At 38.4% G+C, this 22545-nt stretch overlaps 1 protein-coding gene across 8 annotated transcripts in view; it reads left to right on the forward strand.

Annotated features, from left to right (window-relative positions):
- The first annotated feature begins 257 nt into the window (after positions 1–257).
- LOC140884137 (protein DA1-like) overlaps positions 258–22545 on the forward strand; it is a 30016-nt gene continuing 7728 nt past the window's right edge. For 7 of the 8 annotated variants that reach the window (XR_012150557.1, XR_012150560.1, XR_012150558.1 and 4 more), the window contains exons 1-5: positions 258–627; positions 1017–1284; positions 1535–1616; positions 2643–2820; positions 3299–3419. Coding sequence is in view for 2 of the 8 variants with exons in the window: in XM_073290809.1 (XP_073146910.1) it covers positions 1174–1284; positions 1535–1616; positions 2643–2820; positions 3299–3419 (492 nt within the window). In the remaining 6 variants the exon portion in view is untranslated. The remainder of the gene's footprint in view (positions 628–1016; positions 1285–1534; positions 1617–2642; positions 2821–3298; positions 3420–22545) is intronic. The other variant, XM_073290810.1, reaches the window with a different exon arrangement.

Here is a 22545-nt window from a genome sequence, read left to right on the forward strand (position 1 = left end):
AAATGCAGAACAACTATCATTCAAATAAAACAATTTATATGTCTCCAAGAGGGTGTCCAAGTTGGTGAAGTAGATGAACTCTTAGCCAGATATCAGAGTTCGATTTTCCCTGCCAATACTTTCTTGGACTAGACTGTCATACAGGGTTGCGGATGCACACGTCCAAAAAAAAAAAAAACAATTTATATCTTAATTAATTGACCTCTGAATTAATTAAATAATGCCTCCAATGGGCTCGAATCAGGACTATTGATGAACTCCCGAACACAACCAATAAGAGGTGAAATTCTAGGAAACAACTGGCATTCCTCGTTCGGAAGGCTCTCCAAATGAACAATCTAGATTTTGAAAAGCTTCCCTGTTTTGGAATCCCATGTGAAACACTCCACAACGCACAAAGCTAGAAGCGAAAACGAAGAGCTAGAGTATGCGCAACTAGGGCTCTGAAGGGCGAAGGATCAAAGGCCTAGGCTACTGCTGGGCTAAGAATCGGAAATCCAAAGGCTGGGGACCGATTAAAGATGACCCGAGTTGGTTCCAAGACCTAGGAACCACTGTGATTGGGTGGTTCCGAGAGCTAGGGGCTGGGGTGGTTCGAGTATCATGCGTTTGGCCTTTTTGTTTATGGTAATGCTACTTGATTGCATATGGTGCATTGCCATCTCAGATCCTCCCATGGGTTTAAATTGGAACTTTGATCTTTTTTAAAATGATGACAAAGAAAAGAGGACATGAGCAAGAGAAAATGGCACATGAGAGTTCCATTTCACCTGCTCCATGTTGTATTATTTATTTGCTTACATAAGAAATGTATCTGATTTGTTTGTTTGTTTGTTTTAAGTTTTTTGCTGGTTAACTTGTTTTGCTCTGATTTGGTTCTTGTACCTTCTAGGAGTTCTTCTAGGAGGAATCAAATACTTTTTGGATAGGATTTGTTAGCTTCTTTTCCTCCGTATACTGATTCAGTTCATTGGGGAAGCCTCTAAATGTTATCATTTTTATCCATTTAAATACAGAAGAGTGTGTGCCGGGGTGATCCTTCGTCAACAGCAACTGAAGGATCTGTAATTTAGGCAGTTTTCATAGTCCAACGATAATTTTGCTCAAGTATAGAACATTCTCTACTCTTTACTGAAAAGGTTCATTGACCATGCAACCACCACAACTCTTCTAATGGGTTGGCTTAGTAAAATTTTCAAGGGTTCAAACCATAAAGTTTCGGAGGGGCGGTATGATTGGAGATATGGAACTGATACGCTGGAGAATCATCCCTCTACTTCTTTTGTAAGATTTAATTTTTTTCTTTAATGTTCTGCCTCCGTCATATAATTATGTTCGAATGCGAAAGTGAACTTACAAATTTCAAAATAAAATATTGTTGATTGTGCTCTTGGTGCCATTTCGTACTGTTGATGCTAATGGATGCCATGTCGTATTGCTGCTTCTAATGAATTTTTATTTATTTTGCTCAATTTCTTTAATTTTCCGTAATTTATTTGACCGAAAAACTTTTGCATTGTGAATCTGAATACAGGATTCATGGTCGGAGATTGAAGACATTGACCATGCTATTGCTCTCTCTCTTTCAGAAGAAGAAAGAGGGAAAAGTTTTATTGGTGAGTTCTCTAGCAGCTTAATTGTGTGATTGATTGGTAATCTTTGAACTATAGTTCTGATATGTGTGTGTGCGTGGGCAGATAACTTATGTGTTTGTTAGATATGTTGAATATGTGATTAGAGTATGATTTAATCAATAAACTACAAGAAGTAATATTTTTTAAGTTTGGTTATATCTCTGTTGTGCTGATATTATTTTTACTATGAGTTGTGATATCATGGTACATGTTGTGATAAAGTGCAGTATTGCACTACAAGGAGGATTTTCATACAGATACAGTGATATACTTTAGCTGAAAATTAGAAAGAACATTTCAAAAAAATAAATATAAAAACGAAGAGTGGCCAAAGGCTTTGATCTTTGTTAAAGATTTGGATTTTGTAATTTAGATATTTGAAATGATATATTTATGTAATGTTGCAATTGAAACATGTACTTATTGAATTTATATATTATATGCCAAAGTTGTAATATATCTGAAAGTGTCCAAAAAAAAAAGTGGAATAACACAATTAAATTATGGAAAAAATATGGTGGGTCAAATCTCGAACACATCAGGTTTCAATTCATTATCGTGTAAAATGTCCATTTAATATCGAATAAATTGATTAGAGAACCAATATACGTATATATTAATTTTAATTGCATGTGGGTGAGCATTGGGTAGGATTTTTTGTACCTTACCACTAGCTGACAGATACAATGTGAGTTAACATATTACCTGGCATGATTTCTTTCAAAGTAGGCCTACCAGATTGGGTCTGATACTGAGTTCCCATACCCAGATGCCACCTGTAGCATCACTATAGAATTGGGTTTTCTCTAATCTCTTGCTTGTTAAAGACAATGATTTATGGGAGATCGGAACTCCATATGTTTCTGACCTTGTACGCAATGCACGTGGGTCAGATATTACCTTTCTGTACTTTCTATGTGCTATCTAAATATTGTTTACTATGTATTTTGTAATGTTTTATATAGCTACACACTAACAGTTATATTCTGTATGTCTAATCTGGCGTAGATAGTGAACCACAATTGGAAGAAGATGAACAACTTGCTAGGGCTCTTCAAGAGAGCTTGAATGTTGAGTCTCCACAGCAGCGACAGAGTAGAAATGATAGTGACGCGACAAATGGATGTGGACACGAAAATGAAAATATTTATCAGCCTATATCTGTCCCATATTCTACTACTTTCAGGTATACGTTGTTGACCTTGCAGTTCAGAGCTTATATTCATTGAATTTCTTTGAGTTGACCATTTTTTGATATGCTGTCATATTCCATTAGAGTACGATCGCAAGTTCCAATTTAGTCTTTATATCTAGTCTTGAGTCTGAAACTAATGTAGGAATAAATCCACTTTGAAGGCAATGGTTTATTCGATAAGCAAACCTATTTTATTATTAAATGTTGTTTTAGTGAGCCTTGTAAATAATTCGCCTGGCATCTTGCCACGTACTTCTGTATGCACATGGTTGACTTCAAGAGTTCTTATCCACTCTGGTTTGTGCTGGTAAGTAGTGCATAAATTTTGTTAATGATGACTTCAATCAGGTATATGCACAACACTTTTCTTATTAATAATATTATAGTTTCTTATAAAAAAAAAATCAGTTTCACTTTTTATCTTTTTCACAGTGAAATGCATATTTTTTTGGTTTGTTTTCTGTTGTAGGAATTGTGCTGGTTGTAACACAGAGATTGGCCATGGAAGATTTTTGAGTCGTTTGAGCGCAATGTGGCACCCAGAATGTTTTAGATGTCATGGTTGCAACCAACCAATATATGATTATGAGGTACAATAAACCTTAGCATTCAAAGTACTTGTTCTAGTAGCTTATCCTTTGTTTATATTCATGGTATCAGTGTTCAAGACATTGTAATGTAAGCTGTATGCTTTTGCAACCTGAACTTCATACATGAGTAATTTCACGTGATAATTTTGAACTTTTGGTATGACTCACACTGGATGTTTGCTGGCGCACCTTGTTGTCGATAAATGATTTTAGAATGACTTTACCAATTTCAACTCTCCAGCAGATAATGAATTGTTTCTGTATGCCAAAAATTTGTGTGGATGGCAGCAAGATGTGGTAGAGTTCCGAGGCCTTGCTTTTTTATCCTGCCTAAGGAATATTGATATTACTAAACAGAAATATTAAATGCAGTGGTAAAAGGGGGCAACATTATTAGGTTTTTGAGAGGACAAGTGATGGTGGGATTCCAGATTCCTCTTTCAAGGATCTTTATCCTTCCTTATTCCAATTATCTTCGCTTCGCAACAAATATATTTCTCAATTTTTTCGGTTGGAAAATCCCTCAATCTCTTCTGTTATTTCTCGGGACCTGCATTTTAGGTGGGATTTGACGGATGAATTGAATGAGTTGAGCTTGCTGTTAGGTTCCTTAGAGAGGGTCAGGTTGGTTGAGGGGATGTTATATATTAGGAAATGAGTGGGAGATCTTCGGGGTTTTTCTTGATCAAATCTTTCTATGAGTCCTTTCCTGACAAGGATTTTCCTTCTTTTCATCTTTTTCCTATAATTTGGAAAATGCCCATACCATCGAAGTGACAAGTTTTTCGTGGATTGCGGTGCAAGGCAAGCTTTCTACCTGCGAGACAATGCTAAAGTGCTGGCCTACGTGCTCTCTTTGCCTGATTTGGTGTGTGTTATGTCGGCAAGAGGTGGAGACCATGGCCATATCTTAATCCATTGTCTGTTCACGAGATGTCTATGGTATATAGAGCTTTGGAATAGCTGGGTTTGGTTTGGGTCGCTCCGAGGTCAACAAAGGACTTATTTGTGCCTTGATCAAGGCCCTAAGGCGAAAACTTGGTATAAGGGGGAAAATTTTTTGGACGGTGTTGGTTCACAGTATTTGCTGGTTTGTTTGGTTGGAGAGTAGTCAGAGGATTTTTTTATGATTTAGAGGATTTGGTTGAAGTCTATTAAGAAAAATTAAGATTCAAAGATTCAGGCTATCCACTTGGACTAAGAAGCATAAGGAGTTTTTTTGGCTTTCGGTTTCAGATTTAGTCAATAATTGGAGCTACACATGTTAATATGTGTTGGATGACATTATCAGCTCCATTGGAGGATTAGGATTAGGATTAGGATTAGGATTAGGATTTCATATTTTTTGTATTTCAAATTCCGCATTATCTTAACTAGATTAGATTCCTAAGTCCTAGGTTTGGTTAACTAGATCTATAAATTTTGATGGATTAAGAAGAGAATTCTGATTCCCTATTCCATGATTCATCCATCTTTCACAACATGGTATCAGAGAGGTTGAACGATCAATGATGGCATCCGCTTTAGGTGATTCGTCCGACCTTCCCTCAAACCCTAACCACAACATGGCTGGAATCTCTGACAACACAACCATCCCTATTACAAACCACAAACTAAATGGCCACAACTATCTCCAATGATCACAATCAGTTGTGATGTTTATTTGTGGAAAGGGCAAGGATGATTTATTTTCAGAAACATCAAAGTGTACATCGATGCTGATTGGGCTGGCTCACAAACGGATAGGCGTTCTACATCAGGTTATTGCACATTTGTGGGGGGGAATATAGTAACCTGGAGTAGTAAAAAGCAAACAGTGGTGGCTCGCAGTACTGCAGAGGCAAAATATCGAGCATTAGTTCATGGTATATGCAAGGGAATGTGGCTGAAAAGACTACTTGGTGAGTTAAAACTCGACGATAGTCTATTATTGGAAGTAATGTGTGACAATCAAGCTGTTATAAGTATATCCAAGAATCCAGTCCATCGTGACAGGACAAAACACATTTAAGTGGATCTTCATTTTATAAGTGAGAAGATTGAGAAGAAAGTCCTTGCCCTCAACCATATCCCAACAAGCATGCAAGTCGCTGACATCTTAACAAAAACACTTCATCTGCCCAATTTTGAAGACCTATGTTCCAAGCTGGGCATGATCGACATATACAACCCAACTTGAGGGGAAGTGATGGATAGCATTATCAGCTCCATTGGAGGATTAGGATAAGGATTTCATATTTTTTGTATTTCAAGTTCTGCATTATCTTAACTAGATTAGAGTGCTAGAGTACTAGGTTTGGTTGACTATATCTATAAATATGTACTGTATTTTTTTTGGATCGATTAAGAAGAAAATTCTGATTCTTCTTAAAGAATATGTACTGTATTTTTACAAAAAACTGGGTGCTGCTTTGGATGTTGCTTTTTGCAGAAGATTGGGTGCTGATTCAAGATGGGATTCTTCACCCACATTCGTTCCAAAGATTCCATCAAATTTCTACTATACAAAGTCAGTTTCCGCCTCATCGACGCCGACTTCTGCATGTTACTAATTAGTTGAATACCCTTTTCTTTAAATTCGTCATCATCGTTCAAAATCATTATGATGCTAGTGACATAGAGTGCCCCTATGTGCCCTGAATCCATAGCCTTGAGTAGGCATTCGCCAGCCGATTTAAGATCCACACGATTAAAGTAGTCCACCTGAATCAAGAAATTTGAAATTCAATTTGCATCATTAATTCAACATCTCTACGCTTCCATTCCATCAGCTGCTGATCAGAAGTTTTGCCTAGTCAAATTCGGTCAAGCAGATTTGATGACTGTCAATGCCGACAAATTAGAACCCTCGTTCGGCCGAATCACTTCTAAACTCAACCGTTGAATTTTGAAATCAATTGCTTCTTGTTGGTTAACTGTGATAATGTCGCGAACTTGCAACTTAGAGCATTTTTTACTACATTAGCCTTACCCGAATGGTAGCAAATATCACAATCGTAGTCTTTCACAAAATTCAACCATCACCTCTAACCCATATTTAATTCCTTGTGTGTGAATAAATATTTATGCCCCAAAGCTTCAGAGTGAAAACAACTGCCGCCAACTCGAGATCATGATTCAGATAGTTTCGCTGGTGAACCTTTAACTGTTGAGATGCATAGGCAATAACTTTGTCATCTTGCATCAAAACAACTCTCAAATCGTTCTTGAACGCATCTGTATACGACACAAACCGTTTGGTTCCCTATGGAATCATTAATATCGGCGCTGTCATCTACCTTTCTTTCAGCTCATTGAAGCTCTTCTCACATTCATAAGTTCACTCGAATTTCACACTTTTTCTTGGTCAGTGAAGTCATCAGAAAAGAGATCCGTGAGAATTCTATATGAATCTCCAGTAGTAACCTGTCAATCCCAAGAAACTCCAAATCTCAGTTTCATTCTTTGGAGTAACCCAATTAAGGATCGCCTCTACCTTTGCTGGGTCGAATTAAAAAACTCTCGAATATCATGCATTATATAATACACACATCAACATTCATGTTTTATTATTAAAATACCTATATTCTTGAATGATGGTTTCAAAAGCGTTTAAAACTTGTCTTTTTTTTGTGGGTAGGGTTGGGGACGATCTAGCCCGAATCTTCTTCAAAAGTGTGTAGATTTTGAAAAGTGAGGGTTAGGGGTGGGAGGCGACTAATTTTAGACGCGAGAAGAGGGGAAAAGGAAGAAAAGATTTGACGCTCAAGTTTGGCAGTAACTCCCTTGGACCGAAAGTAAGTTTGACAACTTAAAATACTCACAACTCCTTAAAAACTTTTAAAATTAAATGTCACACAAGACAGCCTTTTCGAGAGCGATGTAGGGGTGAACCATGGCACGTTACAATCCATCCCCTTTTCAAATCCGACGTCCGCAGCAATTGGTGACTTTGCAGACCCCACACGCACATGAGTAGCCGCCATCCCTTACCCACCGGACGAGGGTCATTACCAAGTAGGGGCATTCACGGTTCGGATAACCACTCGATCCGAACCGAAACCGAAACCAAAACCAAAAATTCGGTTTTAACCGAAAACCAAACCGTTAATTCGGTTCGGTTTTTGGATTTTTGGTTTTCGGTTCGGTTCAGTTTTTTTCTGCGATTAACCAAACCGAACCGAAAAACTGTTTTTTTTTTGTTTTTGGTATTTGAATATCTTTACTAATCAATTAATATTTGCATCAATGTGTGCTAATAAAATTAATTTCATGGAAAAACTGAAAGAACAAAAACCATCATTCGTTCTTTAAAAAAGAAGAAGAAGGTATTTGGTTTAATTACTTATCTAAGTTGTCAAACATACATGACTTGAATTGTGGATTCAACTTGAAAAATATATTGATTTAGTGATTTCAAAGAATAATGATTTTTCAAATAAAGATAATTAAAAATTAATGAAGTTATTTTATTATATTATATATATACACATATTTGCATTATATATTACATTATTTTTATAAATTCATAAATTATTATTATTGAAATTAAAAACGTTAGCGCTTTCTTTGTTTTCAGTGAACTTATTTTCAAATACATTTTTCGACCATTAAATCGCAAATATTTGATTTAACCATTAATTTGTTCCAAAAAATTATTCGAATAAATAAAAATATTTAGTTTTTTTTATAAAAAAGTTTTATTTTAATTTTTTTTTATTTAAAAAAAACGATTAAAATTTTTTTTTTTAAAACAACCGGTTAACCGAAAAACCGAAATAATTTCGGTTAAAAACCACTCAATTTGGTTCGGTTTTCGGTTTGGCTTTTCGGAGAACCGGCGGTTCGGCCGGATGAACACCCTCATTACCAAGGAACAAACACTCTGATACCAGAGTTACAACCCTGTGGGTAGAACTCACCCAAAAGCTAGCTATTGAGGAAAGAGTGCCCAAGAGTCTATAAACACACAAGGCAGCCCTTTCTGGAGCGATGTGGGACGAACCATGACACGTAACACATATGTAGAATAGAGAAATCGTGCTTACAGATCTAGATGATCCTGAAATCAGCCCAACATGGATCTCGACAAGAGTATGTAAAGGTGTGCTGGTACATATGTTCCTGCTCAGGCGAAAATACGAGCCAGCCAGAAATGAGATGTGGTCAAATGAAAATGAAAATGACAACGTTGCTGCAGCAAAGCTGAACAGATGGTAGCAGAAAAACTGAAAGAACGTGTATATCGCGTTATTCTCTAATTGAGAATTTTAGAATTTTGCCTCTCCTTGACAAGTTGATAATTTGATCTTATCTTGTATATTTTAATTAATCAGTATTTAATCTCTTATCTCTTGTTTAAAGAGATGAGTTACATCTTATTAAATTTGTTGATAACATATTTTATCCTAACAAATTTGTGTTTAAAATTTTGGTATGATTTAAATATTTCTTCACACAAGAGCCTTAAATATTTCTTCACACAGAAGGAATTAAATATGGGGTAGAGGTGATGGTTGGATTTAGTGAAAGACTACAATTGTGATATTTGCTACCATCCGAGTAAGGCTAATGTAGTAAAAGATGCTTTAAGTCGCAAGCCCGCGACATTATCACAGTAAGCAATTGATTTCAAAATTCAACGGTTGAGTTTAGAAGTGATTCGGCCGAACGAGGGTTCTAATTTGTCGGCATTGACAGTCACCAAATCTGCTTGACCAAATTTGACTAGGCAAAACTTCTGATCAGCAGCTGATGGAATATAGAAGCGTAGAGATGTTGAATTAATGATGCAAATTGATTTTCAAATTTCTTGATTCAAGTGGACTACTTTAATGGGGTGGATCTTGAATCGGCTGGGGAATGCCTACTCAAGGCTATGGATTCAGGGCACATAGGGACACTCTATGTCACTAGCATCATAATGATTTTGAACGATGATGACGAGTTTAAAGAAAAGAGTATTCAACTAATTAGTAACATGCAGAAGTCGACGTTGATGAGACGAAAACTGACTTTGTATCGTAGAAATTTGATGGAATCTTTGGCACGAATATGGGTGAAGAATCCCATCTTGAATCAGCACACAGTCTTCTGCAAAACGCAACATCCAAATCAGCACCCAGTCTTCTGTAAAAATACAGTACATATTCTTTAAAAAGAATCAGAATTTTCTTCTTAATCGATCAAAATAAAATACAGTACATATTTATAGATATAGTCAACCAAACCTAGGACTCTAGCACTCTAATCTAGTTAAGATAATGCAGAAATTGAAATACAAAAAATATGAAATCCTTATCCTAATCATCCAATGGAGCTGATAATGTCATCCATCAAAAGTAGTCTTTTCAGCCACATTCCCTTGCATATACCATGAACCAATGCTCGATATTCTGCCTCAGCAGTACTTCGGGCCACCACTGTTTGCTTCTTACTACTCCAGGTTACTAGATTCCCCCACACAAATGTGCAATAACCTGATGTAGAACGCCTATCCGTTTGTGAGCCAACCCAATCAGCATCACTGCACACTTTCCCAACAAGCATGCAAGTCGCTAACATCTTAACAAAAGCACTTCATCGGCCCAATTTTGAAAACCTATGTTCCAAGCAGGGCATGATCGACATATACAACCCAACTTGAGGGGAAGTGATGGATGTCATTATCCGCTCCATTGGAGGATTAGGATAAGGATTTCATATTTTTTGTATTTCAAGTTCTGCATTATCTTAACTAGATTAGAGTTCTAGAGTCCTAGGTTTGGTTGACTATATCTATAAATATGTACTGTATTTTTTTTGGATCAATTAAGAAGAAAATTTTGATTCCCTATTCCGTGATTCATCCATCTTTTACAACAATATGTTTAGTGATGTAGGGGCTTAGTTTGCAGGTTTTTGATGAATAGAATGATGATTTTACTTTAACAAATACCCGTCTGAATCAAGTGTGATGGCCAGCCTGATCAATCTAATGATATTCTCAAGTTGTATATTATACTGACACTCAAGAATATTTTAATGGCAGCGACCTGTTTCCAGATTTAAACAAATAACTTCAGTTGCTATTATTAACATCATTTTAAGGGAAAAATTTTATAATATGTCAGTACCCATTTTATGCTTTTGTTTGATTATATGAACAACATATTTAGTTTATCTCAACTCAACAAAGCATGAACCCCAAGGATGGCTGCCTGCTTTAACAAATACTATGTATAAAATATTAAAACATTTGAACCGAACAAAAATTTAATTTTAATAGCACTTCAGTCAAATGACTGTAGTTTCTAACTTACACAAGAACTCACATTTTGTTGGAGGAATGCTATTTATTCTTTGCTTACTTTATCGTAATAAATGGCATAATGTTTTATACTGTGGAAACAAAGTGATTTTGCGATTGCAATAAGCCAGATTCCAAATATTAGTCACGCTTGAACTTGCAACAAACTTTTAAGACCTGGTAAATTTTTATTTGTATATCGTAGTTTCATTTTCTGTTTTAGAAATTCTAGGAGCTTTGAAGTGATTAATAAGCCAAAGAAGTGAAACTAAATTTGAGACTGTTCTAATTCTAAACACACAATTGCATGCACTCCGAGCTCGATATAAATACCATGAGGAAATTTGAAAACTGAGGTATAACTTCCGATTTCTACAGTGGCTGGGGACTTATAATTTTTTCATCCACATGACAAAACAGTTTGAAGCTTATGTTCTAAAACAAGGATGGGATCTCTTATGAATTGATCATGGGCACGACTTTCAGCAACATCTATGATTTAGATATTCCTTGCCGTCCTCTGCTAGATTTGGTTTTTATGTCAACGTCATTGTTCCAGATTTGATGCAATTTTTTTCTACATGAAAGTATCATAAATGCTGAAACTATCAAATTAAAGTCCTAATCATCAGTTACATGTCAGAAAAAACATGCCCGTGGATAATGAAATTGTATCCTACAGCCTTTCCATATTTACTCTCTCTAATATGATTATAATCTCAAGGCTTCAAGTGTATTTGGGGATTGTAACATATAAAACCTCGTTGAAGAGAACTATCATCAAGTGGATTGATTGATAAATTAACCAGCTTCCTTCAAAGGTGGATAAGGAAGTGGTTAAACTCATTTGATTGACAAGTGTTTGGTTCAATAGGAAGATAAGATTGAAGATGTGGCAATCATTTTTAGTATCCCTTTAAACATTGATTTGGAGTATTTTTAAAATTCCTTTGGGCTATTATCGTCTAGTTGATATTTACCCTTTATTATAGCTTGCATATTAATTAATAATTATATTAAAGCAAACGAGCACCAAAAAGTTTATTTGATGGATGGTGTGAGCAGTTTCCAAAATGGAGCTTTTTGAAGCATTTTGATTTGGTTTTGGACGATCGTGATCTGCATTTGGTCGTTTGTTTTCCTTCGATGGTTCCAATTTTAACTTTGGCTTTTGGTTTGCTTTTCTACTTTTCTTCATGGGCCTTATGTTATGGATGCAAATGGAGTGGGCTCTGAGGAGAGTACTAGGCCCATTATTAAACAAGTTTATAGTAGAAGAGTTAAGAAGGGCCCAAGTAGTGAGGAGAATAAAATGTGAAAAAAAGAAGGCAGTGAGCATTCTGTCATTTTCGTTCCTGGTAGTGGGACTAGCCAGAGTGCTAGGGTAGTGAAAATAATATCTTTGTACAGATATTACTCTCTGGGAAATTATTATCAAGTTCTTCATATTAAATATCTTTCATATTATTTGCTCTTCAATCTCGACATATCTCTTTGAATCTGTGAAGGTTGAATATAAATTATATATTAATTGGTCCGACCTGCCGGATCGAGAGAGAGACGAGAAAGCATGGTCAGCACACGTTCAGATGCAAGAATGGAAGCAATGGAGAAATCGATCACTGATATTCAAGATAATGTGAAAACTCTCACCAAGACAATGAATGAATTTCTGGATTTTAAGGGGACGGTGGAGCAGATGCTGAAAGCACAGCTGGAGAATAGGGAGGAAATGCTGATGCGCGACAAAGAATCGCATCTGGAATTTCCACATAAAGAAAACATAACAGAGGAGAGAGGGGTGCATCTTGAAGACGGGGATCAACTCAGGCATCTCATTAAACGGATTGACATACCTGGGTTTGGGGGCACTGATCCCATGGGATGGTTAGGGAAGGCGGAGCAATACTTTGAGTTACATGGAACGGCAGCCAGTAACAGGTTGAAAATAGCGCACATGTGTGTGGAAGGAACTGCTGTACACTGGTTCCGGTGGATCACACAAAAATTTCCATATATGAGTTGGGAAAGATTCACCGATGAATTGATTAGAAGATACGGAGGCAGACAGGCAACAACGCCGTTTGAATTACTAGCTTCCTTGAAACAAGAGCAGCAACCCGTCGATGCATATATCGAACAGTTTGAAATTCTGATTGCTCAAATTGGGGATTTACCGGAAGAACAATGCATGGGTTACTTTATGAGTGGCCTGCGGGACGATTTGAAGCGCCGGATCAAAACCCACAATCCGCGCACCATCTTGCGGGCGATGGATCTGTCCCGGAGCGTGGAAGAAGAGCTGTATGGTGTTTGTATGGGCCGACCGTATTCGCAAAGTATGCTGGGTTTTAAAGCTGACAACAGAGGAGGGTTTTCCAGCAATTGGTCCAATCAGGCCCAAATAACAGATTCTGAAAAAGCTAGGCCCAAGCCTTACACTCAACTGGGCCCTAGAAATATCGGTGAAAATCCAGCAAACAAAACACCTGGTCCTTATGTCCCACCCAACTTACGTTCGCAGATTGGCGTCGATAAAGGGACGCCCATCAGAAACCCTCATCAGAAGTGGCGAGATGGCAAGATTTTCTGTCATCAAGAATTTCTGAATCGTAGGGAGAAGGGTTTATGCTTCAGGTGTGGGGAACCCTATCATCCTCTTCACAAATGCGCAAATAAATCCCTACGCATAACAATTATGGCAGAAGATGAGGAAGACGGAGAAGAACATGGGCATGATGAGGTGCAGGACAACATGACAAAAATTCAGACCGAAGAAGTTTCTTCTGAATACAACACTTTGGAACTCCCATTGTATTCGGTTGGTGGGATAAACCAACCGAAAATCATGAAGATGAGAGCGCGAATTTGTGGGGCAGTGGTGGTAGTGATGATTGATAGTGGCACTAGTCACAACTTTATATCAAAAAAATTGGTTGGGGAGTTAGGGATTGAGGTCGACAATGATGTTAAATTTGCAGTGTGCTTAGGCGATGGGGGCAGAGTGTCATGCCAAGGAGTATGTCGGATTCTGGAGGTGGACTTAGGCAAGTGTAAGTTTCAGATTGAAAGCTATGTGTTTGAATTAGGAGGAGTCGACCTTATTTTGGGGGTAGATTGGTTGATGACTCTTGGGGATGTTGTGGTCAATTGGAATAAAATGGAAATGAAGTTCACTATTGGGACTCAAGAGGTGAAGCTGCAAGGGGATACTGTCAGAAGAATGTAAATCTCATATCTTCTTCAACGTATGTACACTGGTTTAAACACTGGTTTAAATAATTACATGGAGAAAGACTAAAAAAGAAAAAAAATATAAACTATGGATTCATATCTACACATTCCATAATCTATAGCAATTTAAGATTCACATAATCAATCTAATTATATAGCCGATTTGATTGTGATCTCCAACACTCCCCTCAAGCTGGTAGATATGGATCTTCCATTCCCAGCTTGGAAATCATGTCTTGAAAGGCTGGATTGTTCAGACCTTTAGTGAGCACATCAGCGAGCTGACCATTGGTAGGGACATACGGTGTACAAATAAGTCCACTTTCAATCTTCTCCTTAATAAAGTGTCTATCCACTTCTACATGTTTTGTCCTATCATGCTGCACTGGATTGTGGGCAATATTAATAGCAGATTTATTATCGCATAAAAGTTTCATAGGTCCTTCCCACTTGATTTGAAGATCATCCAGAATTATCTTGATCCACAATAACTCACATATCCCCAAGGCCATTGCTCGAAATTCTGCTTCAGCACTTGATCGTGCTACCACATTTTGTTTCTTGCTTCTCCATGTCACCAAATTTCCCCCCTAGGAAAGTGCAATATCCCGATGTAGATCTCCTATCCACAGGTGATCCTGCATAATCTGCATCGGTATATGCTTTGATGCTCAATCCAGTATTTCTTTTAAACAAAACACCCTTGCCAGGACTTGTCTTTAGATAATGTAGTATCCGATGGACTGCTTGTAGATGTCCTTCTCTTGGATCATGCATAAATTGACTCACAATACTCACTGGATATGCAATATCCGGTCTCGTATGAGAAAGGTATATAAGCTTCCCTACCAGCTTTTGATACACTTCTTTATCGACCACAGGGTCTTTAGTGAATTCTCCAAACTTCTGATTAAGATCGATTGGTGTATGGGCTGATTTGCAATTCAACAGCCCTGTCTCCTTCAATAAGTCTGTGACATATTTCTGCTGTGAAATGAAGATGCCTCTGCTAGAATGTGCCACTTCAATTCCAAGAAAATATTTCAGCCTTCCAAGCTCCTTCACCTCAAATTCTTTTGTCAGACATTTTCTTAGAATCTGTTTTTCGTTTTCATCATTCCCATTCATGATTATGTCGTCAACATACACTAGGAGGATTGTGACTCCCCCTGAGCTTGAGTGTTTGAAGAAGAGCGTGTGATCTCCTTGACTTTGTTTGTACCCAGATGTAAGCATTACTTGGGTAAATCTTCCAAACCAAGCTCTTGGTGATTGTTTGAGTCCATAGAGAGCCTTTTTAAGTCTGCAAACTTTACTATCCCTTTCACCGCCTTAAATCCTGGTGGTATCTCCATGTAGATCTCTTCATTCAAGGTACCGTGTAGGAAAGCGTTCTTCACATCAAGTTGATTTAAGTTCCAGTTAAAGTTGGCAGCAAGTCTCCAATTCTCATTAGATAAAGCATTAGACAAAGAATTAGGAATATCAATAGTGTTTAGACTCGTTAAGAAACTTCTGTAGGATGAAGAAAATTTTTTAAATGTAACATGATTTGCCATAGGATAAAGGGGCCTTGTGGTACATTTTCTAGTTCCTTTTCGAATAGCAATAGGTAAATAATTTGTTTGGACAGATTGTGAGGCTGGGATTTCAGTTTCAGACCATACCTCAGTGACCGGATGTGGTGAGGCTTCTTGGACTTGTGCAGGATCAGCGTCAGGCCTTCTCCCCCTTGAGTATACTTGGTTAAAGCGAGTATGACCAGTTTCATTGGAGGGTGAGGATAGATCACTCACTGCTGGAGTAGAATTTGGTGCTGAGGTGGTAGAAGGCAGTTCTAACAAGAATGCATCCCTATCTTCATCACTAAGAGATGACAAGTGTTCTTCATGTGAATGAGGCTGGCTGAAATATGAACTGTGTTTCATCAAATGTGACATCAATAGAGACAAAAAATCTTTTTGTAGGTGGATGATAACACTTGTACCTTTTCTTAGTCGAGGAGTATCTTTACAGCTCTAGGATCTAGTTTCCCTTTATTTTGACTATGGATGTGAACAAAAGCAATGCACCCAAAGATCCGTGGGGTAAGATTATTTGATGGTTGTAGGTCAGGATAAAATTGAGAAAGAATTTCCAGTGGTGTTCTGAATCCCAAAACTTTAGAAGGGAGACGGTTTATGATATGTGCAGCGGTTAGTACAGCTTCCCCCCAATAGTTTTTAGGAACCTTTTTGTGAAAGAGAAGTGCCCGAGTAGTGGCTAAGAGGTGACTATTCTTGCGTTCAGCTACTCCGTTTTGTTGTGGAGTATTAACGCATGAAGACTCATGAATGATTCCTTCTTTTTCAAGATATGGAGATAGAATTTGGTTGAAATAGTCTCTAGCATTATCTGACCTTAATCTTTTTATCTTCACCCCAAATTGATTTTGGATCATGGTATGAAAATTTCGAAACACATCACTTAGTTCAGTTTTGGATTTGAGAAGAAAAATCCATGAAATTCTAGTGCAATCATCCACAAATAAAACAAACCATCGAGATCCAGAAATATTCAAAACATTAGAAGGTCCCCAAATATCATTATGAATTAGATAGAAATGGCTGAAACTTCTTTTACTGGAAAAGAAACACGTTTGTGTTTTGCAAACTCACACACATCACACAATGAAGGTGTTTATTTTCTAAACCTTTAAACAAAGATGGAAACATAACTTTTAAAATTCCAAAAGACGGATGTCCTAATCTGAAGTGTTGAAGCCAAATGCTACTGTTATTTGATGAAGATGAAAGAAAGGATGAAGATGTTTTATTGGTGCAGGTTTCCTCAAGGAGATAAAGGCCATTTGCCTCCTTAGCAAGTCCAATCTTCCTCCCCGAATCCTGGTCCTGAAAAATACAGAATGAAGGATAAAACAAAACATTACACTTCAAATCAAATGTAAGCTTTTGAATGGATATCAAGTTCGTTGATAGTTTGGGCACATGGAGAACATTTCTTAGTGTAATCAATTCACTAATGCCTACATCACCAATTCCTGCTACAGTGGTAAGAGAGCCATCAGCCATGGTTATTTTCCGGTTACTGGGACAAGGTGTGTAAGTAGTGAATATAAGAGATGAGTGTGCCATGTGGTCAGTGGCTCCAGAGTCTATCACCCATGAATTTCTAATATCTTTATCTGAGACATTTATTCCTAGAGAAATTGGGTACTTACCTGAAAGCGCCAAGGAACATCCTACAGATTTTACTCCACTAGACTTTTCAAGGGACAAAATCATTCCCTTGAGTTTTTCAATTTCCTCTTTAAGGTCAGTCTGCATCAGATTTGATTCTTGACCTTGTTGGCCGATGCTGAGGTTGGCCTGTCCAGAATTGCGTGGCTGCTGTGGTTGTGATCCTCCTCGTTGAGTTCCTTCACGTGGTCTGCCGTGAAGTTTCCAACAAGTTTCCTTTGTGTGTGAAGACTTTTTACAATAAGTACACCAAAGATTCTTTTTGTTGTCACGTTCGAATGTTTTTGGGAACTGCACTTCCTTCGCATTTTCTTGGATTGGATGGGAATGTTCTGATTTTGCTACCACCATAGCAGATCCTTCCAGATTTTGTGATTCAAGCATCACACCCCTTCTACTTTCTTCAGCTTGTATCATAGATATTGTCTCTTCCAGAGATGGAACTTCATCTTTCCCGAGAATTTGAATTCTAACTTGATCAAATTCAGAGTTTAACCCAGCCAAGAAGTCATAGACTCGATCCTTTTCGATGAATCTTCGGAGTGTGGTTGCATCGTCAGGGTCCTTCATTTCAATGACTCTATAATGGTCGAGTTCCTGCCATAAATTCAGCAACATATTTGCATACTCAGTAACAGGTTTGTTCCCCTGTTTCAACGATCCCACTTTAATTATTATTTCAAAGACGTGGGCTGTGTCTCGAGCCTTGGAGTAGGTTCGACGGATTGACTCCCATATTGCTTTGGCGGTGGTTAAGAACATAACGGTGTCACTGATCTTGGGATCCATTGAGTCCCACAGCCAGGACATAACCATAGAATTAGCTTCGTCCCATGAGTCAAAGCTCTTTTCACCAGGTTTTGGTCCCTTGCTACCCTGCGGGCGACGTGTAACCCTGTGGGCCCCACTGATTTTAACCAATCAAAGTCCGACACGCCACCCACAGGGCACTATCTACTTAACCGCCCAGAAGGTGATTAAGCTTGCCTTTGCCTTTCAAGTAGGTCTGCACGAATTGCGACCACTTCAAAAAATTTTTGCCATCCAGTCTGTAGCCTACCCGAAGATTCTGCAACTCTCCAATTGATTTATTGGGGTTAACTTCTTCCGTTTGAGTCGTAAATTTTGGTTCTTCAACTGCCGACATAATGATTGAATGGGGCTTTGATTAGAAGGAATAATAGGCTATAAAGTGGATGAGAAAGAAACACAAATTGCAAGGTTTAAAACCTAGCTTTGATACCATGGCAGAAGAATGTAAATCTCATATCTTCTTCAACGTATGTACACTGGTTTAAATAATTACTGGGAGAAAGACTAAAAAAAAAGAAAAATTATAAACTATGGATTCATATCTACACATTCCATAATCTATAGCAATTTAAGATTCACATAATCAATCTAATTATATAGCCGATTTGATTGTGATCTCCAACAGATACAACTTTAAATAGGACTCTAGCATCTTTACGATCTATTATTAAAGTGGCTGACATTGAATTTTGTGGGACTGTGTGTGTTAGAAATGAAACTTGGACCTAACTCACCTCAAAAGCTAGCTCAAGTGGGGAGTTTGTCCAAGCCTATATATTAAACTCCCAGGTAATTCATCCAACCGATGTGGGACAAACTAAACACACCAACACACCCCTCGCACGTCCAGGAATGAATTGACTGGAACGTGGAGATCAAATTAAATGGGTGGCCCAATTATGGGACGGGTGAGGCCAACTATGGGCCGTCCAACACATAACGATGGAACCCGGGCTTTGATACCATGTTAGTGAGACTTGGACCTAACTCACCTCAAAAGCTAGCTCAAGAGGTGAGGGTTGTCCTTGTCTATATTAAGGGCTCCCAGGAATTGTATCCTACCGATGTGGGACAATATTCTAACAGTGTGGGTTAGGGAAAATCCCATCAGTGAAAAGGAGAGTTGGCAGTTGCCTTTTGGCATTCATGAAGGAAGGGAGAGTGTGGGTTAGGGAAAATCCCATCAGTGAAAAGGAGAGTTGGCAGTCGCCTTTTGGCATTCATGAAGGAAGGGAGATCAAGGAAGTATTGGCAGCATATGCTGATGTTTTCCAAGAACCCCGAGGACTACCTCCGAGCAGGGGTCATGACCATGCGATCCATATTAAGGAGGGGTGTGGTCCTATAAGTGTGCGACCCTATCGTTATGCTTATAATAAAAAAGATGAAATAGAGAAGATGGTTGCTGAAATGTTAAGTGCAGGTGTGATACAACCGAGTATTAGCCCCTATTCTAGTCTTGTTATTTTGGTTAAGAAGAAAGACGGAAGTTGGCGGTTTTGTGTGGATTATCGAGCCCTCAATGATATCACTGTTGCCGATAAATACCCAATTCCGGTGGTAGAAGAATTATTTGATGAATTATATGGTGCATCAATTTTTTCTAAGTTGGATCTGCGTGCTGGATATCACCAGATCAAGGTGCGGACCGAAGACGTGCCCAAAACTGCATTTCGCACGCACACAGGGCATTATGAATTTCTTGTGATGCCCTTTGGCCTAAAAAACGCCCCAGCTACCTTCCAATCAGTTATGAATGAGGTGTTCCGGCCCTATCTTCGTAAGTTCGTTCTGATTTTTTTTGATGATATTCTGATATTTAGCAAAGGTTGGAAGGAACATATATCTCATGTTCAAATTGTAATGGAAATTCTAATGCGCCATCAGTTAAAGTTGAACAACAAAAAATGTGAGTTCGGGCTCGATCAGATAGAATATTTGGGGCATATTGTGAGCAGCAGTGGAATAGCCATGGATCCGAGAAAGGTTGATTGTGTAAAACTATGGCCACTGCCTCGGAACACAAAAGGAATTCGGGGTTTCCTTGGGCTGACAGGTTATTACAGGAAGTTTATCAAAGATTATGGCAAAATCGCCAAACCTTTGACAGAGCAGCTAAAAAGAAACAATTTTTGCTGGAATGACAAGGCCCAAGAAGCATTTGAATTATTAAAGAGGGCTTTAATATCAGCACCGGTGCTGCGTATGCCAGACTTTAACTGCGAATTTGTTGTTGAATGTGATGCTTCAGGCACAGGGGTGGGGGCTGTTTTGATGCAAGAAAAACAACCTGTAGCTTATTTTAGTAAGGCTCTATCGGATCGAGCGCTTTCAAAGTCCACCTATGCGAAAGAGCTGATGGCTTTAGTCATGGCAATTCAACACTGGAGACTGTACTTGTTGGGGAGAAGATTTGTTGTGATGACAGACCATAAATCGTTTAAAAACTACTTACATCAGCGGATATCAACACCGGACCAGCAGCATTGGTTGTCTAAATTAATGGGGTACGACTTTGAAATCATGTACAAGGCTGGAGCAGAAAATGGGGCTGCCGATGCTTTGTCCAGGCGGACAGAGGTAGTCGAACTAAAAAGTCTTTCAATGCCAATATGGGTTGATATTGATGAAATAAAAAAAGGTGTGGAGCAAGATTCAGAGTTACAAAGTATCAAACATCAGATTCTGCAAAGGAAAACACCTCCTATGCATTACCAGCTGGTCAATGGGTGTTTATTATTTTAAGGGCGATTGGTAATCCCAAGTAAATCACTATGGGTTCGAACGTTATTGGATGAATTTCATTCATCACCAATTGGGGGACATTCTGGGGCTCTGAGGACACTGAAAAGGATTGCCAATAACTTCTACTGGATAGGAATGAGAAGGGATGTACAGAAATATGTGGCTGAATGTCTCGAGTGTCAAAAGCAAAAATACCAAGCCATGACACCGGCTGGTTTACTGCAGCCACTACCAGTACCTGAAGCGATATGGGAAGATATCGCAATGGATTTTATCTCAGGCCTACCAAAGTCAAATGGATTTGATGTGATAATGGTTGTGGACTATCCAAATATGGGCTCTTCCTGTTGTTAAGGCACCCTTTTTCAGCTAAAACAGTGGCAGAAACATTTATGAAAGAGGTAGTACGGTTGCACGGCGTACCCAAATCAATTGTTAGTGACAGAGACTCGGTATTTATGAGTCTCTTCTGGTCGGAATTCTTTCGGCTACAAGGTACGAAGCTCAAGATGAGTACAACATACCACCCGGAGACGGACGGACAGAGTGAAGCTTTAAACAGATGTATTGAAACTTACTTGCGTTTTGCATCAGAACAACCAAGAAGTTGGGCAACGTGGCTACACTGGAGTGAGTTTTGGTATAATACGTCATTCCAAACTTCTGCTGGAATGACCCCTTTTGAGATAGTTTATGGAAGAAAACCGCCTACTGTTTTGCAATATCTTCCCGGGGAAACATTAGTGGCAGCTATGGCCAATCAATTAAGCGATTGGGATGAGTTGCTGCGACAATTGAAGTTCAATTTGAAGCGAGCACAACAACAAATGGTAAAATTTGCAAATAGACACCGGAGGGATGTGGAGTTTCAGATTAACGATATGGTTTTTCTCAAATTAAGACCACACAGGCAGCAAACGGTTTGTCGCCGGGTATGTCAAAAACTAGCAGCCCGGTATTACGGACCATTTCAGATTATTGAAAAGATCGGGAATGTGGCTTACAAGCTGCGTCTACCTGAGGGCTCAAAGATACATCCTGTTTTTCATGTCTCTTGTCTGAAAAAGATGTTTGGGAATACTGTAACTGAGGCAAGGCTACCAAAAGAATTGGATTCTGATCTATACCAGAACTTTGAACCAGAACAAATACTATCGCAAAGGTCAAAGCTGAAACAAGGTGAACAACTTCTGCAGATCTTGGTTAAATGGAAGGGGCGTCCTGCTGAAGACTCAACCTGGGAAGATGCTGTTGATTTTGCTGCTCAATTCCCTGCTTTCAATCTTGGGGACAAGATTGATCTTGAGGGGGTGGGAATTGTTATGGATGCAAATGGAGTGGGCTCTGAGGAGAGTACTAGGCCCATTAACAAGTTTATAGTAGAAGAGTTAAGAAGGGCCCAAGTAGTGAGGAGAATAAAATGTGAAAAAAAGAAGGCAGTTAGCATTCTGTCATTTTCGTTCTTGGTAGTGGGACTAGCCTGAGTGCTAGGGTAGTGAAAAGAATATCTTTGTACAGAGATTACTCTCTGGGAAATTATTATCAAGTTCTTCATATTAAATATCTTTCATATTATTTGCTCTTCAATCTCGACATATCTCTTTGAATCTGTGAAGGTTGAATAGAAATTATATATTACCTTATTGGGCCGTCCAGAAATATACCAATAGCATTCCCCTCCACATCTGGCATCGTTTCAAAGTTTCAGTCATTTATTTTAGTAGTATTCAGCTTTTGGAAATTCTTTTCTAACATCCGGTTTCTAGGCGAAGAGGAACATGAATGAACCGATCCCACAGAGAAATGAGAGAAATTACGAGTGTGTAGG

The sequence above is a fragment of the Henckelia pumila genome, chromosome 2 (assembly GCF_033568475.1).
Source record: "Henckelia pumila isolate YLH828 chromosome 2, ASM3356847v2, whole genome shotgun sequence".
NCBI lineage: Eukaryota > Viridiplantae > Streptophyta > Magnoliopsida > Lamiales > Gesneriaceae > Henckelia > Henckelia pumila.